The sequence below is a fragment of the Capra hircus genome, chromosome 10, assembly GCF_001704415.2.
Source record: "Capra hircus breed San Clemente chromosome 10, ASM170441v1, whole genome shotgun sequence".
Lineage (NCBI taxonomy): Eukaryota > Metazoa > Chordata > Mammalia > Artiodactyla > Bovidae > Capra > Capra hircus.
The window spans coordinates 26,007,229-26,025,927 of NC_030817.1; the positions used below are offsets into that span (position 1 = coordinate 26,007,229).

At 43.7% G+C, this 18,699-nt stretch overlaps 1 protein-coding gene across 1 annotated transcript in view; it reads right to left on the reverse strand.

Moving 5' to 3' along the window:
- LOC102189488 (protein farnesyltransferase subunit beta) overlaps positions 1-9,074 on the reverse strand; it is a 79,345-nt gene extending 70,271 nt beyond the window's left edge. Inside the window, exon 1 of the mRNA XM_018054063.1 lies at positions 7,847-9,074. Within this exon, the coding sequence (XP_017909552.1) occupies positions 7,847-7,990 (144 nt within the window). The 5' untranslated portion in view covers positions 7,991-9,074. The remainder of the gene's footprint in view (positions 1-7,846) is intronic.

Genomic DNA, 18,699 nt, shown 5'->3' on the forward strand with positions numbered 1-18,699 from the left:
TAACAACAGGCAACTCTGGTGGGACCCCTTTGCTACGACTGACAGCCTGACCACTGGGGAACTCAGGGACCAGCTCACTCACCCACAGACCAGACCCAGCAGCTGCTACCAGAGCCCTTTTGTCCCCGGCCTCCCCTTGATGCAGATGACTGGCCAGAATGCCCCGACCAGGTAACAAACAAGAGACTTTGTTGACCTTTTTTCCCTTCCCTCTCTTTTCTCTTTTCAATCCCTTCTATCCTACCCTCCTTTCTTCTGTCCTGGTACTGGACACAGAAGTCTGATTGAAGAGCCTCAGCCTGAGCTGAGGGACGGAGGCTGATCACCTCTGGTGGGCAAAGAACGCCAATGATCTTAATCTGGTTTCTGGTAGGGCCAAGTTCCCATCCTTCCTTCCTATAAGCCCAGGAAAAATCCCTATAATGCCTGGGCATCTGTAGGTGTCAGGAGACGTCCATAAGACCACCCCTTTTTGTGCCGCCTTCTTCCCCTCTTCTTTCAATCTGTCCTCCTTTCCTCCCTTTGAAATCTTTGGCAACCTAAGATATTTCCATTTACTGTTTGTCAGTACTGAGGCTCTGTGACTCTGTAGGAGGTTTTCTGAGATCTGAAGTTTTGTGTCTCTGTAGGAGGTTTTCTGAGAGATTGCGATCTTGTGATGAAGGAAGTGTCTGATTACAAAACTGGGCCTATGTGTGTGTTCTACTCTGTGTCCTCGGTTGTGATTTATGACGGCCATTCTGCTCTGTGACATGGGAAAGTCTGGTTCTGTCCACTGCAGAGCCCTCTTAGATGAATGCTGTTTGTCTAGAAGGATTTTACCTATGAGCCTACAAAGAAGATGATATTTTATTAAGAGATTAAGACGATACTTTATTATAGTCCTGTGTAGCCACAATATTCTTCAGGCTCCAGAGAAACTGGTTTAGGTGAAACTCTTAAAAAATTCCAGAACTGGTTATTTTTGTATATATGGCTAGAAAAAGAAAGCTTGATGAAACATCTTTTCAGAATTTTGACTTTGCGGGAACAAATTCTTCTAGGAGAACTTGCTCTTCTCACCCTGTACCTTGAGACCATGGCTCTCAGGATTATTTATCTTATATAGATGATCACTAATTCTTGAGACTTAGGGGGGGGGAAAAAAGAGGAAAGAAGCTACTGAATTTTATGTTGTAATACCTGATTCATGATTACGTTTAAAAAATGAATCTATGAGTTCTCTGGTTGTATCTGCCTAAATGTCAGTGTACATTATATATATGTCCTTACCTTTCGATGGTATTATCAAATACCATCCAAATTACCAAATGGTGTTATCAAAATTAATTTTTCAATGAGCTCTACTTAATTGGCTTAAACAAAATTAAGTGCTTATGTAAGTGCTCAAAAATACAGAAAATTACTGGTTAGAATTTCAGGTTTACAAGAACTGGGAAATATTCAGTATTAAATTAGTATCTGGTATTAAACCTTGTTCGTTGATTTAATTAACACAGACAAGTCTTTAGAGTTATTAAAGTATAATGCCCTTATTGTCTGGGTTTGATAGAAATCAAATAAATAATAAATACATAAATTTTTTAAATAGATATTTTTAAAAAGCAAATGTTTTTAGAAACTATCACAGGCATTTATGTTCACCAATCTACAGAATATTAATTTAGAAGACATCATAACTGGTTACTTTCTCAGTTTTCACTAGAAATTAAGGTTTTTAAGAGTTGAGGACTCTATAATTTAAATATGTAATTAGGGAAGAATTTCAGTATATAGTAGGAAAATAGGATGTGTGTTTTCAGGGAACAAGGTATGAGAAATGGAATTGCATTTTATTAGGGGAAAAGACAGAGAAGGCAATGGCACCCCACTCGAGTACTTTTGCCTGGAAAATCCCATGGATGGAGGAGCCTGGTAGGCTGTAGCCCATGGGGTCACCAAAGGTTGGACACGACTGATCGACTTCACTTTCACTTTTCACTTTGATGCATTGAAGAAGGAAATGGCAACCCACTCCAGTGTTCTTGCCTGGAGAATCCCAGGGACAGGGGAGCCTGGTGGGCTGCTGTCTATGGGGTCGCACTGAGTCGGACATGACTGAAGTGACTTAGCAGCAGCAGCAGCAGGGGAAAAGAAAGTGAGTCTGTCTTAGAGCTGGTTGTTTCTGTACGGAGAAGACCACGGGGAACAGACTAACACGGGAGATTAACACGGGAGATACAGACCGTCCTGAGGGTGGTCAGGATTGGCTACGTTTAGACTGAAGTTAATTGAATTTTGTTGTTAAAGGCAAGCTGGTGCAAGACTAGATTTGCTTTTCACTCTCTATTAAGAAAACAAAGTTTCCTTTGAAAGCTGTTTCGATAACAGGTTGTGTGAGTTTCTGTGCCTTTAAGCAGCCTGCATTTGCTGTTGATCTCTTGCAACTTTGGTTAGGGAATAAGTATTGTCTCCCAGTGACCTATGCTCTTACTTGACCAAGTGTTTTGAAATTTTTGACAAACTTCGCACATACCAAATTTTGATTAAAGTTCTTTTGACCTCCAGTTAACTTCGGGACATTTTAGGGGGTCTCTGAGGCATCTTGGAGAGAAATATTTAACTAGTAGTATTTGATAGATTACACGGACAGCATTATTACATGAATGATAAACCTACTTAGAATATACTGTATGTATAAAAATTATTAATATAGACATTCTAAAAATTGTATAATTTTTTTAAATTTGGGTATGTCCTGATATCGGGCTTCCCAGGTGGTGCTAGTGGTAAAGAACCCGCCTGCCACTGTAAGAGATATGCATTCAATCCCTGGGTATGGAAGATCCCCTGGAAGAGGGCATGGCAACCTACTCCAGCATTCTTGCCTGGAAAACCCCATGGGCAGAAGAGTCTGGCGGGCTACAGTCCATGTGGTCAAAAAGAGTCAGACATGACTGAAGTGACTTAGCACAACGTCCTGATATCATGTTATAATTTAAGCTGTTATTTTAAAATGTGTATCACAGCAGTAACTAAGTTTCTCTCATCAATTACATTGTGATCAAATGTTTAACCATGACTTCTTAAGTCTTTCTCTCATTTATAGACAGTTACTGTACTCTGATAAATCTCAGATTATACAGGGGAACTGGGTAAGAGAAAAAAATCCTAATAAAAAAATCTGACGGCTTCATAAAAAGTTAACAAAAAGGATTAGTTACATAGGTTTGAGTAAACTAATTAACGTGGTTATAATTTTTATGGTTTCTGTCTGAAACATTATTAGTTTTTAATCTGTGTTTTCCAGATATGAAGAAACACTCTCAGACTTCCCTGGTGGTACAGTGGATAAGAATCCGCCTGCCAATGCAGGGGACACAGGTTCCGTCTCTTGTCCGAGAGGATTCTACATGCCATGGGGCCACTAAAGCCCACCGTGCCACAACTACTGAGCCTGTGCTCTAGGGACCACAAGCCACAGCAAATAAGACCTACCACAATCAAAAAGAAATTAATTAAAAAATAAGAAACCCCTTCAAACTAATTATGACTTACAGCAAATTCGTAAATTATACCTTTATAAGCAGAATTAAAATTTTCTCTTTTCTCTCTACCTGAGCTCTCTGGAGACTGGAAACTCTTTGGTTCCTAGCAACTTCATCAGATAAATTAGGAAGGCCACCTCCTAACAGGTGCAGGAATCTCAAGGTGTTCTGTGGACCTCAAAAAGGGAGGAATTCACTTAAATCTACGAGGCAAAATCTGTGACAAAAGCCCTCCGCGTGGCCTTCCTGGCCTCAGGAGGACTTTTATCAATGAATCAGATTTAATTTGAGGACAAATTAATTTTGATTTGGCTATATTTGATAAACGGAGAAGGCAATGGCACCCCACTCCAGTACTCTTGCCTGGAAAATCCCATGGATGGAGGAGCCTGGTGGGCTGCAGTCCATGGGGTCGCTAAGAGTCGGACACAACTGAGCGACTTCACTTTCACTTTTCACTTTCATGTATTGGAGAAGGAACTGGCAACCCACTCCAGTGTTCTTGCCTGGAGAATCCCAAGGACGGGGGAGCCTGGTGGGCTGCCGTCAATGGGGTCACACAGAGTTGGACATGACTGAAGCGACTTAGCAGCAGCAGCAGCATATTTGATAAAAATGAGGGTGATTTTAGAGAAAAAAATGTTCCAGTAGATACTAAATTCTGTTTATTGAGGCCTATATTCACTAAGATTCACTTATCAGATAATTCATTCCTTGCTGTTATGTTACATTGCTGCAAAGTTTAATTGAATTATTAAAAAGACACACTTTGTTTCTGAAGCTTAACTCAGTAATCTATCTTTGGATGATGATAAGATGTTCCATGATCTGCAACCAGGTTAGCATATGGTCATTTAAATGTAAAGGCTCCCTTATTTTGGTAACAATCAAATGTTTCCGAGGTGGTGCAGTGGTAAAAAATCTGCCTGCCAGTGAAGGAAACAATGGAGACGTGGGTTCGATCCCTGGGTCAGGAAGATCCCCTGGAATAGGAAATGGCAACCCACTCCAGTATTCTTGCTTGGAAAATTCCATAGACAGAGGAGACTGGCGGGCTATAGTCCATAGGGTCGCAAAGAGTTGGACATGACTGAGCATGCACACAACACACCACAAAACCACTAGGGATAACCAGACTAGTAATACTAGGAAATCGGGCTGGGTGCTTTATGGACAATGCCAATATATAATTTCCCTTGAAGATAAAGACTGATACAACGCAGATTAAATCAGATGACCTGGGATATACTGGGCTGCACCTAATAGAAGTTCTTGACTTAAATTTTAATTTGTGACCTTACTAATTCTGCTAGCTGTACTATTTTTTTCTATATTGCCTGTTTTACAAAACTGTTGTTTCTTGCATTTCCAAATATGTGGCTGAGCCTCTGATACAATGATGATACATAGTTCCACGTGAGATCAATGATTATAAAAGCATAACTTTAGATATAGGAAGGAGCAACAGGAAGGAATATTTTCCTGGACCATAAGAGACTAAGGTGGTCTAGAGACTTTTGGCCACTGTTAATAGGGCCTAGTCCATCAGTGAAACCTTCACCAGACCTGGAAATGAGCAGTCCAAGCACTGTGGGACAAAATGGTCATGAAATGCCCCCCAAACTATGGTCGAATTTATGACCTGGAAGGAGCCCTGCCAACTGAAAATTGGCACTTGCCATCTGCCTCTGCCACAATGAGATCACTGGGCACTGTGGCCACTGACCTTCAACACATCCCCAAAAGGAGTTCAGTGTGGAGATCAAGGATGAGGTGCTCTGTGCGCTGGAAAAACTGACAGAACAAGCCTTCAGATGGTTATAGTTTTAAGAGATTTTATGAGCCCAAATCCTTACATCATCTCATACCTAGATAACACTAAAATTTTTATCAGAGACACCTGCTTTGGCCAATTAAGGAGAAAAATGAAACTGAAAGTCAAAGTGGAGTCGCTGTGGTTGAGACACTTAAGGTTATTAATATTAGGAGGCATTATGGACGTGATTTCAGACAAGGCCAAGTACTGCTGAGAACTTGAGTTTTCTGAGCTGTGTCAGACATGGGATGTCACCGGCATTTCTCAAAACAATGTCCACTGGTGACTGGTAGCTGCAACATTATGGTTTCAAGGTATCCTCTTGTAACTAAAAAATGAAAGTGCTTTAGATCAGGTATTAACAAAAAGAAGAAATATATGTGTAGCGGCCAATAGCTCCTGTTATGTCAATGCTACATCAGAAGTTAAAACTTACTTAGGTGCAATTAGATAACTGGTTTCAAGTCTCCCAAAGGTGCAAGGTTCAGAAAGGCTTTCAAGCTTATTCTTCTAAATACCTCAGGGAATGAGATTTATTTTGCCTATTCCAGGTTTCACTCCTCTAATTACTTCTAATTAAGTCTGTTACACCAAAATGGTGGAACAAAGGATTAAGATCTTAATAATAAGAGACTCAGATCCAGTACCTGGAACTCAGAAACATTTCCAATTCAGTGTCTAGTCCCTAAACTGAGACAAGACTAGGCCCCATTTCAACAGGAATTTGCCACTGCTATTGTTGTCCCATTCCCTGAAAGACCGAGAAGTATCAAAGAAGGGACTGACACTGAGCAGGAATCTGTGGGGCTCCCACAGAGTACAAATCCTTTCTGTTTCCTGTTTGTAGGTTATAGGTTTCATTCAGCCTCCTTGACCTTCACTGAGTTCCAAAGGGCAGATTCAAACAGCTGCTAATCAGGGAAGGGAAAGGATGCAAAAACAGGGGAGGAACAGCCAAGTGGTGGGACAGCCTTGGGGCAGGGTCCGGGTTCCTACTCCAGAAGCATGCATAACTGTATCTTTGAGTTCTAATGACAAACTGCTCCCCCTCCCTCACAACACACACACACACACACCCAAAGTGGAGGATGGTAACTTCAGGCTGAGCCCAAGATTCTTGGAGCACCATACCTCACCACCCACCAGTCAGAAGAAAGTCACACACACTGCAGCCCTCACCCCAAATGTTGCCTTTCTTCCCCCCCTCTCCTCCAAGCCCCACAATGAACATCCTATTAGGCCTCCTGTTTAGCCCCTGTCTGTTTCATCTGCTTACAAGGTTTATCTCTGACAGAGTTCAACAGTTTCAGGCCAAATTGTTACTATAAGGGTGGAAGTCAGTTTTAGACACAGAATGCCTAGATTTAGATCAGGTGGAGAGAGATTTCTACTCTAGAAGGAAATGGCAACCCACTCCAGTGTTCCTGCCTGGAGAATCCCAGGGATGGGGGAGCCTGGTGGGCTGCTGTCTATGGGGTCGCACAGAGTCGGACACTACTGAAGCGATTTAGCAGCAGCAGCAGCAGCAGCAAAGAAGGTGCCCACTGCCAACAGGAAGTAGCTACAGAAGAAAGAAACCTCTGCCCCAATTCCCAATAAGTATGTTGAGTATGAAGTGTCTCAGGGGAGTTAGGTAAGTGTTGACCAAAATCACCCAACTTGGCCAACAAGAGGTCCCCATAAGCAACGTGGTGCTTCAGACAAAAACTAACCAGGAGAATTCAGGAGGGGCTCAATGATAGAGAAGACCAACCTCCCAGAGTCTTTCTCCCTGGAATCCATCTTGGCTGAGAGATGCATGCCAAAAAAGGACCCTGAGTTAGGCTATGAACCAAGCAACATGATTGGCCAGAGACAACCTAGTAATTAATCCCAATACCATAAAACCTGAAACTGTGAGCCACACGTGGCAGACCAGTTCCCCTGGGTTCCTTTACCCTGCTGCTCTCCACCCAGGCACCCCTTTCTCAGTACAATCTCTTGCTCTGTCAGCACACGTATCTCCTTAGACAATTCATTTCCGAGTGTTAGGCAAAAGCCCACTATCAGGCCCTACAAAGGTTCCCCCTTCCTACAACAGAACGGCATGACCACAGTCTGGGCAATTCTCTTCCGCTTCTTTGTCCCACAACTACAATCAGGCTGTAGAAAGTGAACTCTCCATCAGAGAACCTCCCAATGTCAGGCAGAAAGGAGTGGGCTGTAAATCCGCTTGGGCTGCTTCAGTCCTCCAGGTACGGAACAAAATCCTCTCTGCTCCCCAAGGCCTAGGTACTGTTCTCTCGCTCCAGCTTTGACATCGACCCCTCCCCAACCTGGGCCAAAAAACCTCCACTCCCCCAGCCCAAGCCTGGGCGCCCGGAGCTTCCCAAAGGGGAAGCGCCGCGGTGCACCCTGGGAGCTGTAGTTCCCAGGTGAGTTCCGCGCCCCAGCAGCCCTGAAGACCGGACTCCCTCTCCCAGAAGCCCGCGCGCGGGCGCCTCACCCAGTCAAGCCACCTCACCTGTTCTATGGACGTGACTGTTTCCACCGAGTCGTCCTGCAACCGCTCCCGCGCGTGCTCTGGCCTCAGACTGTACAGCGGCTCTGACCAGACAGGGGAGGAAGATGGAGGGCAACAGTAGGTGAAGGAACTCGGAGAAGCCATGATCCGGAAAGCAGCAGGCGGTGTATAGGGCTCAGCTTCGGCAAGCCACAACGCGCATTGAAACTCGAGCGGGCTAAGGCGCTACGGTGAGCGGGTAGAGTCAAAAGATTCTGAACGCGAATTGCTCCTGCCACCTACACATCTTCAGGGAGTGGGATGCTGCCGCCCCCAACTGGACAGAGGGTTTGCTGCAAGAGGCTCAGTTTCCTAGCGGCAGGGAAGAATGTGTACGTCCGAATTTCATTTCACACACACCCCTCTTTTCAACATTCTGCACATTCTCACTTAATTGTTATGTCAGTAGTTTGCAGTTGCGAGTGCCCAAGAGCCCAATGAGTGTAACTCGTAAAGCATTTCTGACAGCTCTCCTGTCTCAATCATGCTATTACGAATAGAATTATTGTTCACCTTTGTGTACATGACAGCCGCCCAGGAAAAGCCAGCAAGTAGCTTCTCCACAAAGGCATCGCCATCTCCGCACTTAGTGATGGAGGGAAGGGGCACTATAATTTTCTCCTATCTCATTGGGGTTACAGTGCAGTAGCAGAAACGAAAACGCAGTAGAAGGAACAAGTATAAGTGAAACAACTAAGAAATATTTACTCATTCATTTAGAAATTTTAAAAGAAGTACCTACTTATGTCAGGGCACCCGTGCAAGGTGCCAGGAATACAAAAGTGAGCGAAGCAAATAAGGTCCTTGCCCGTGGGAATCCTACAGTCTGGTAGAATTGACAGAATTAAGTGAATGAACACAATAAATACATGAAGACTTGTGATAAATTGTATGAAGGAAAAACAACAGGATCTGTGAAAATAAAGCAGGAGGGGACTAATTAGACTGGCTGGTCTGGCCAAGCCTCTCCAGGTAAGTGACATAGAGAATGAGACTTGAGAGATGACAAGGAGCCATCCACGTGAACAACATCAAGAAGAACCTCACAAGAGAAAGGAACAGCAAGTTTGAGAGAACATGCAATAAATATGCTCACGTGTGTTTGTATTCAATCTGATATTTACTCTGAAGGTGTTCCAAATAAAATTCCTCTTATCAGAAACTATAAAACTCCTAGAGGAGAACATAGGCAAAACACTCTCAGACATAAATCACAGCAGGATCCTCTATAATCCACCTCCCAGAATTCTGGAAATAAAAGCAAAAATAAACAAATGGGATCTAATTAAAATTAAAAGCTTCTGTACAACAAAGGAAAATATAAGCAAGGTGAAAAGACAGCCTTCTGAATGGGAGAAAATAATAGCAAATGAAACAACTGACAAACAACTAATCTCAAAAATATACAAGCAACTTCTGCAGCTCAATTCCAGAAAAATAAATGACCCAATCAAAAAATGGGCCAAAGAACTAAATAGACATTTCTCCAAAGAAGACATACGGGTGGCTAACAAACACATGAAAAGATGCTCAACATCACTCATTATTAGAGAAATGCAAATCAAAACCACAATGAGGTACCACTTCACACCAGTCAGAATGGCTGCGATCCAAAAATCTGCAAGCAGTAAATGCTGGAGAGGGTGTGGAGAAAAGGGAACCCTCCTACACTGTTGGTGGGAATGCAAACTAGTACAGCCACTATGGAGAACAGTGTGGAGATTCCTTAAAAAATTGCAAATAGAACTACCTTATGACCCAGCAATCCCACTGCTGGGCATACACGCCGAGGAAACCAGAATTGAAAGAGACACATGTACCCCAATGTTCATCGCAGCACTGTTTATAATAGCCAGGACATGGAAACAACCTAGATGTCCATCAGCAGATGAATGGATAAGAAAGCTGTGGTACATATACACAATGGAGTATTACTCAGCCATTAAAAAGAATTCATTTGAATCAGTTCTGATGAGATGGGTGAAACTGGAGCCAATTATACAGAGTGAAGTAAGCCAGAAAGAAAAACACCAATACAGTATACTAACACATATATATGGAATTTAGGAAGATGGCAATGACGACCCTGTATGCGAGACAGGAAAAAAGACACAGATGTGTATACCAGACTTTTGGACTCAGAGGGAGAAGGAGAGGGTGGGATGATTTGGGAGAATGGGAATTCTAACATGTATACTGTCATGTAAGAATTGAATCGCCAGTCCATGTCTGACGTAGGGTGCAGCTTGCTTGGGGCTGGTGCATGGGGATGACCCAGAGAGATGTTGTGGGGAGGGAGGTGGGAGGGGGGTTCATGTTTGGGAACGCATGTAAGAATTGAAGATTTTAAAATTTAAAAAAAAGAAAAAAAAATAAAAGTGATTTTTCCCCATCTGATCACCAAAATTCATGTTATCAATCTTTAAATTTTGACAATTAAATTTGTGAAAAATTTGTATTTAAAAAAAAAATTCCTCTTAAGTGGGGTTAATCATTATATATGTCGCCATTAAATGTTCAAGTAGTGATTTTAGGAAAACTCTGCTACCTTTGGGCACGCGATAGAAGAGACCCTCTTTCAGGGACCCACAACAAAAAGACTACTCCAAAATTATAATACCAAGAGGTTAAATTATTTAGAGTAGGTGTGGGGGCTTGGGGATTTGAGATGACAAGATGGTAACAGACTTTCCAGATAAACTTGGACACAAGATCCATTTCCAGCTCAGAGGATTTTGCTCTGTTCCCACTCAATTCCAAGTCACGTGTCTAGGACCCAGGAAACCATGGTATGATATTTCACAACCAGCCATCCCCCTGTTCTCAGTGTCTAAAGATGAGGCCGGAATGGTCCAGAGGCCCAAGGTAGGTAAACACTATCACCATGTCCATTTTAGAAGTGCTGTTGTTGAGTGAAGTCCTGGAGGTGCCAGAATAATTCTAAATCTGGGAATAAGTGGGTCTGTGTGAGTTAGAGTCACGGATATAGCTGTACGACATGAAATGGTCTCTATTCTTTCCTCTGTATTGGCATCTTATTGCCTTTTATTTCTGTTTTGGAAAAAATGATCTGTTAAGATCTGGGTCAAATCTAAGAACTCCACCGTCTTTGTCAAGAGTTGTTTAGCTACCTAACAATTTAAATTGAGCTACTGAAAGAGTAACTGGAACAATTCTGTAACAAATTATAACATCTGTTGCAAGTGCACCTAAAGCAATTGCAAATTGTATTCAAGAAATAGAAATCTATTTCTGAATGCAGTCTCCTCCACAGTGGGATCTGAAGGAGGTTAATAGGGAGGAAGCAAGAGCCTCCTGCAGGATAGTGTCTTGATGTGCTTAGCTCAGTGAACTAAGTGCTGAGGAGACAGTGGTGAATAAGCCACACACGTGCTCAGCCCTGATGGGTCTCGAGATTTACCAGAAGAAACAGACATTAAACAGTCTTACAGAACTGACTGTTATTGCAGTTGGGGGAAATGGCATGAGGGAGAAAAAAGCACAGGCTAGGGTGAGACTATATGGCAGGGGAGACTGAAGGTAGTCTGGAAGATCATGAGCAAATGATGAGGGTGGGAGGACAATCCTAGGCAGAGGGAACCCAGTGGCAACAAAATCAAGTGAAACAAGGAATGGGAAATACAAGGAGTTTATACTCTACGTGGGATTGAGAAGACTTTTCAGCCTTGGATCAGCGATGGCCTACAAGTCGTCTTTCCTCTGAGTTTAATAAAAATGGTTTGTTCAAGAAGCACAATGTACATAAATATTGGCAGTATGGCAGAAAATGATATATTTACAGGAGAAAGTCTTCGCAATGATAATAGCCCCTCCAGCTTGGACTACAGATGGTTTGGGTTTATTTAACTCAAATGTATGACATTCTTCTAAGTTAAACTGAATTGTAATTGTTTCTTTAAAAAATAAGATGTGGATAGTGCTATTTTGTATTAATACTTCTATCTAGAGCAATAAGAAAAAAGATTAATGGTCCAAATGAACCACTAGAGGGCGCTTCTGCCCCAGAGTAGATTCCAGCTGCTGCTGCTGCTGCTAAGTCGCTTCAGTCTGTGTCCGACTCTGTGCGACCCCATAGATGGCAGCCCACCAGACTCCCCCGTCCCTGGATTCTCCAGGCAAGAACACTGGAGTGGGTTGCCATTTCCTTCTCCAATGCATGAAAGTGAAGAGTGAAAGTAAAGCCACTCAGTCGTATCCGACTCACAGTGACCCCATGGACTGCAGCCTACCAGGCTCCTCTGTCCATGGGATTTTCCAGGCAAGAGTACTGGAATGGGGTGCCATTGCCTTCTCCTAGAGTAGCTTCCAGAGAAAGCTTTAAAACTGCTCTCACTGCATTACTCACAGAAGCCCATATGTCAGCATGAATTGTTTCTTTTAATATCTTGCAAACCTATGTTGTCATACATATTTTGGAAAGAACTCATCTATTATCCTGCTAGGTAATTAACTTTCTCCCCCACAATGACTTCTCTACCAGCATCTGCAGTCTCCTATTCTGCCTTCCCTGTCCCTGGCCCTCCTCAGGTGAAAGGGTTACCCAGTTCTTACCTAGGGCCAAACCCTCCCTCTCCCCTCATGCCCATCCTCCCTTACCTCTCCTAAGACATCTAATTGTTCCTGTTCTTGATCATAGCCATCACCCACAAACAGGCTACTTCTCCATTCACTGGGGGGAAAAAGACACTTTTAAGCCTCTTGATTCCACTCGTCCTTCAGCTACCTCCCCATTCCTCCTTCCCTCTCTACCAGTGGCTCCAGTTCCTCTCCTCCTCCTGTCTCCTGAACCCATTGCGATCTGGCTTCCCCACTGGCTCTTGTCAAGTCCCCATTAAACTTTTAATTGCTAAATCCAAGGGCCAATCTCAGCTTTCATCCTGACCTCCTAGCAGCATGTGACAGGGTTGATCATTCCCTTCTCCTTGAAATACCTTCTTGCAATGTCTAGCACCAGCCTTTTCTATTTCCTCATCTCCCTCACGCTGTAACTTTGAAGTCCCTTGGAGTTCTCTGTCTACACTCACCTATGAGCTCAGTCAGGTTCAGTGTTGCAAATACTGCCAGTAGATTGGAAACACCCTCATTTATATCTCCAAACTGGATCTCTCTCCTGAACTCGCGTTTGTATCTAACATCCTATTTGCATTTCCACTTAGATAGCTAACGTACATCTTAGCACGGTAAATGTGTTCACAACAGAGCTGCTGGTTTCTCTTCCAAACCCGTGCCCTCAGCCTTCTCCCCTCAATTACCGTAAGTAACTCCATCCTCCCACTTTCCTACAAATCTCTTGGAGCCATCCTTGATGCCTCTCTTCCTCTCATTCCCCATAACTCTTAGTGAAAATACATCCAGAATTTAACCCCTGCTTAAGAAATCCCACAGCTGAGGTCCTGGGCCGAGCCACCACCATCTGCCACTTGGATTCTTACTCTCATCTCTTAACTGTGTTCCCTGTTTCCACTCTTGTCCTCCAACAGTTTAATACAAACTCAAAAGCCAGACTGAACTTCTTCAGTGAAAGCAAATGACCCCTTCATCTGAAGACTTCTGATTATCTCAGAGGCAGCCTCGAGGTTCTTATCCTAGTCTAGAAGGCCCCACAACTTGGCCTTTTCCTGCACTTGCCTGCTCACTCTGTCCACCACACTGGCCTCCTGCTGTTCTGCGTACACCCCGGGCCAGCCTCCGAGGGTGGTGCTTGCTCTCGCCTCCCACACAATGCTCCACCCCCAGATGTAGACCTGGCCTGCCCTCTCACTTCTGCTCTTTACTCAAATTTTAATACTCTGTCCCACTCTCCTATATTCTTTTTCCCCAGAGCACATATCACCAGCTGACAAACTCCATACTTTATGCATTTGTTTACTGTTTGTCTTCCTCCCACTAAACTGTAAGCTCTCAGGACAGGGATTTTTATATTGTTCATCGCTTACTCTCTAGAACATAATAGGCACTGAGTAAGTTCAATGACTCGAATGATTTCCAGTCATTGTAATAAACATTTGCGTGCTTATTTGTGTAACGTACTGTAAAAAATGATGACAATGAACATAATATTATACTAGTCTTGTCCTTCAAGAGCTCACTAGCTAATAAATACAGAACCTGTGTAAATACAAATAAATATAAACATACAAAATAGAAACATAAAATGTATAGATATAGACATAAAATAGGACATAACACACACAGAATTCAGGGAAATAAAATAGGAAAGGAATAATTCATTCTAACCTATGAAGATGGCCATTTAATATATAACATAAGTGTTTAGTTATATTTTCAATAGAGTAAATATTCTCTGGTAAATATTTTAAATAGTTACATTAGAATGTGGAAATTGTGAAATTCTAGTTTTTATTCTTATTTCCTGTAGCACATACAACACATGGCTTCCCTGGTGACTCAGTAAAGAATCTGCCTGTCGTGTGGGAGACCCGGGTTCAGTTCCTGAGTTGGGAAGATCTCCTGGAGGAGGGCATGGCAGCCCACTCCAGTATTCTTGCCTGGAGAATCCCCATGGACAGAGAAGCCTGTCCATGGGCTACAGTCCATGAGGTTGCAAAGAGTCGGACATGGCTAAGCAACTAAGCACAGCAGCTTATGACTACGAGCTTCCTTGGTAGCAGCATGGTAAAGAATACACCTGCCAATGCAGGAGACACAAGAGACATGGGTTCAATCCTTGGGTCAAGAATCCCATGGACAGAGGAACCCGGCAGGCTACAGTCCATAGGGCCACAAAGAGTTGCACACGACTGAAGCTACTTAGCACACATGCATAGGTACAACATATACAAATATTTAATTGGTTTGCTGTGCACCTAAAACTAATATAATGTTATATGCCAATTATATTTCAATAAAACAAGGAAGAGAGGATGGGAAGAGAGGATTATTCTATTTACAGCACGCTGCCACTTGCTTTCTTCAGTGATGATGATTACATTCACCTTTCCATGTCAGCCCTCCTCCCTCCCCCTAGTTCCTTCTAACCTCTCCCTGGTCTCTGCTCCATCCTAGATTTTCCATCTGCAGCAACAAGACTACCCCAGCAGATGCTTGCACCTACTACTCTCTGAAATTTCAGAAAGGGACCACTGAGGGGAAAGAAGTTTTTCAAATCACTCCAAAAAGAATAGCTTTGTGAACAATGATTTTGTGGCATTGAGAACAACTGTGAGCTTCTCAGAAATCAATATATCATCAATCATACATACTTGCACCATTGTGTCAAATATTGAGGCAAAATTAACACCATTTTATATTACTAATCATTACATAGACTCTACTACTGAAAGCCTGTACAAAAGTATCGACTTTTAGTCCTACTTGGGATTTATTATGATGAAAACTACTTTACCAGCACACACAGAATGGAAGCCAATTAGCATTGTTCACATTGAGAAAGCGGAGAAATGGTTTTAAAAACTGTTGAGAGGCAATGCCAGACACATACGCTCCAGAGTTAACAAGAGAACTTCAACATCATCTGTGCCTTTAAAAATACAGATATTCCTGGGCATCCGTGCAGACTTACCCAATCAGAATCTCTGGGGCTGGGTCCCAGACACGTGCATTTTTAAAGCTCCACACGTGATGCTGATACACAGGCAGGGTTGGGAGCCACCCCAGCCTTCTTTTTATGTGACAGAAATGCTGGCTATTCACTAAAGTCCTGCTTCCCTTCCACAGCGGGCACTGCAGCTGCGAAGTGACAGCCCAGCAGTCCCCAAATGCATGCAGGCAGAGCCTTCTGATTGAGTTCTGGCCAATAGAACATGGGCAAAATCTACATCCACCACATCCAGGCCTGGCCCTTTACCACCTTCCACTCACCCTCTCTTCCCCTCTCTGCAAGCAGGCAGTTGATGCCTGGGGCAGCCCTCCCTAGGCTGTTAAAATTGAGATTTTTTTTAACTTTCTAGGCCCTTCTTAGAAAGTTAAAAATCTCAATTAACAAAGAGATCTTCATGTTTTACTCCACTAGATAATGGTAAAATAGATTCAAAATGAGTTTCTGGATGAACATTGTGACTTCTTTCAAATGTGTATTAATATTACCACTCCTTCCAAACAGCCTTTTTGAAGCTTGTTAATTTATGACTGGTAGCTCAGCTGGTAAAGAATCTGCCTGCAATGCAGGAAACCCAGTTCAATTCCTGGGTCAGGAAGATCCCCTAGAGAAGGGCATGACAACCCACTCCAGTAATCTTGCCTGGAGAATCCCCATGACAGAGGAGCCTGGTGGGCTACAGTCCACGGGGTCAAAAGGAGTCGGACACGACTGAGCGACTGAGCACAGCAGTTTATGACTACGAGCTCCCTTGGTGGCACTGTAGTAAAGAATCCTCCTGCCAGTGCAGGAGACACAGAGACAAGGGTTCAATCCTTGGGTCGGGAAGATCCTCCGGAGTAGGAAATGGCAACCCTCTCCAGTATTCTTGCCTAAGAGTCAGACATGACTGAACAAGTGAGCACACAGCTTATGGCTACAGGATCAACTCTTCCTACATCTGTTGAATGTCGCAAAATTTTGCCTTCCCTACCCAAGTGTCACAGAGCCCCTCCTCCCCTGCCATCTACAAGGCAACCTCAGAGGGGCTTCAGGTGTATATGTACTTGTCTCTGACAGCTTAGCTTGCCCTGTCCCCTTTTCCCTTGTCATTTCAGTCTCTTCCTTTTTCTATTTCTCAGAGACAGAGAAGGAAAAGGATTTGAATAGAAGACGGTACTGAGATGATCAGGGGGTATGGGGTCTGTCTGTTTCCTCTGATCCTGAGATAAGGCAGAAATCCTTCTGCTAGGTGAGCGCAGTACTTACATTCACCCAGAGTTGGGAACCTGAATGTGAGCCTGGAAGAGGCATGGGATTTTGCTAACCTGGAGTCCCACAGCCCACCTGTGTTGAGTCTCGGCAGCAGGCTGCCTGTTGGCTCATTTCTCCAGTTAATTCAGCCACTGTTACAACAGACCCCACAGCGGTGCCCTTGCTGGCTGTTTAAACACAGAGCACGCTCAATGTGGCTGGGGTGGAGGTGGTGGGGAGCGGGGAAGGCACTTGTCTCCCTGGTAAAAGAATCAGTTCAATGTACTTGAGAGAATGATTCTCGGAGGCATTTGGCAGGAGAGACATCCAGCAACCATTCCTAGGATGTCGCCCAGCTCTACTAAAGACCGCCCCAGTCCAAACTGACTTCCCCTGGAGAGGATGTCAAAACGTCCCACTGAGTGACTGCAGCAAGGGGAGAATTAAGTATTTTCTTTACAAAGACTGCGGTTAAAGCAAGCTTTGTTGTCTTGACCAGTTTTGTGGTTCTTTTGCTAACATTGTCCCCAAATCTCAGCTCTTCCACCTCAGAGTGTGTGCACAAGGGCACATGCCCATGTGTACACACACACACACAATAGGGATCTCTCTGTGACAGCTCTGAAAATAGGTGAGCTAGTTTAGGCTTCTAGACTATTCCACTATTGATTCTGCTTTTTTAAAAAAGAAATGTAAGCTACCGAATTTGAGGTCAGCCTAGTATGATGAAATCTCTTCTATTATTTTTATGAGTCTGGGCATTCATTTCCCTGGATTTGTTTAAGAAGCCGCACTCCCTTGCCTGTCTTAACCTATGCAAAGCCATTTCCTTCAAAGCAAAGTTTCTTCTTAGACAAGGAACTTACCTCAGGTTTCATTTTCCTTCCCGTTCCCTTAACAGAAGCAAGCAGAGAGCCACTAACGTCCCAGTAAGGAGGCCTGTGGAAGTACTGACCATTACAGTGCCCATCCATCAATGGGAGGGCAGCTGCAGTGCCCAGAGGGGGCCAGGCTGAGCTGAACCTTCCCCCCCCCGCCCCCCGCCGGGCCATGTATGGTGGTATGGATGAAAATCATGGCAGGACAATGGGAGTGCCTTGAAAACATCCCTGACCATCTGTGGGATATGCTTACCACCTACGTGGTGGCTCAGACGGTCAAGAATCTGACTGCAATGGGGTAGATGCGGGTTCGATCCCTGGGTCAGGAAGATCCCCTGGAAAAGGGAATGACAACCCACTCCAGTATTCTTGCCTGGAGAATCTCATGGACAGAGGAGCCTGGCAGGATACAGTCCATGGGGTCACAAAGAGTCACATAAGATTGAGTGACTAACAAAAACACACACATACACACAGGGAAATCAAAGAAGGGTGGTTTCCATCCCTCAGCATTTACTGAGTACTGGGGTTCAACAACATGCTCAAGACTGCAGAGCTGGCGAGGGGAAGAGCTAGGACTGGAACCCAAGTGAGCCCAGCTCCAGAGCCCACAGCATGTATTCGAAACCCAGTGTAACGCCAGCGAAGAGAATCACACCTGGACATCTTAGAGGATTCCGCAAAATAGGTTTCCTTGGCTTTTAATGCCATCTAAGTAACTGTCAGTTCAGGATTTTTTCCCTCTTTATTATAAATTTATACCCTTTGCCTGCAATATAGCTCTTCAAGCCAAGTAAACGGACTTACTGCTTTCCTTGACCTACTACTGAAAAACATATTCACATCCAATACTCGGCCTCAAAACAGTCAAACACACCCAATTTTTCATCACTTTTTAAAGATCTAATGGGCTAGACGTGTTCTCTCTTTGTACTTATTCTCAGGAATAGGCCATTTTCTAGACTCCAGAGAGCATTTATTTGCCTCTCTCTGGTGCTAACACGTTCAGTGGTAGTAAATTGGGTCTTGAACAGAGGTCCATTCATTCTTTGGAGTCATTGGTGTGCACCAGCAGAAATGCTTAGTGGGTTGAAATAATA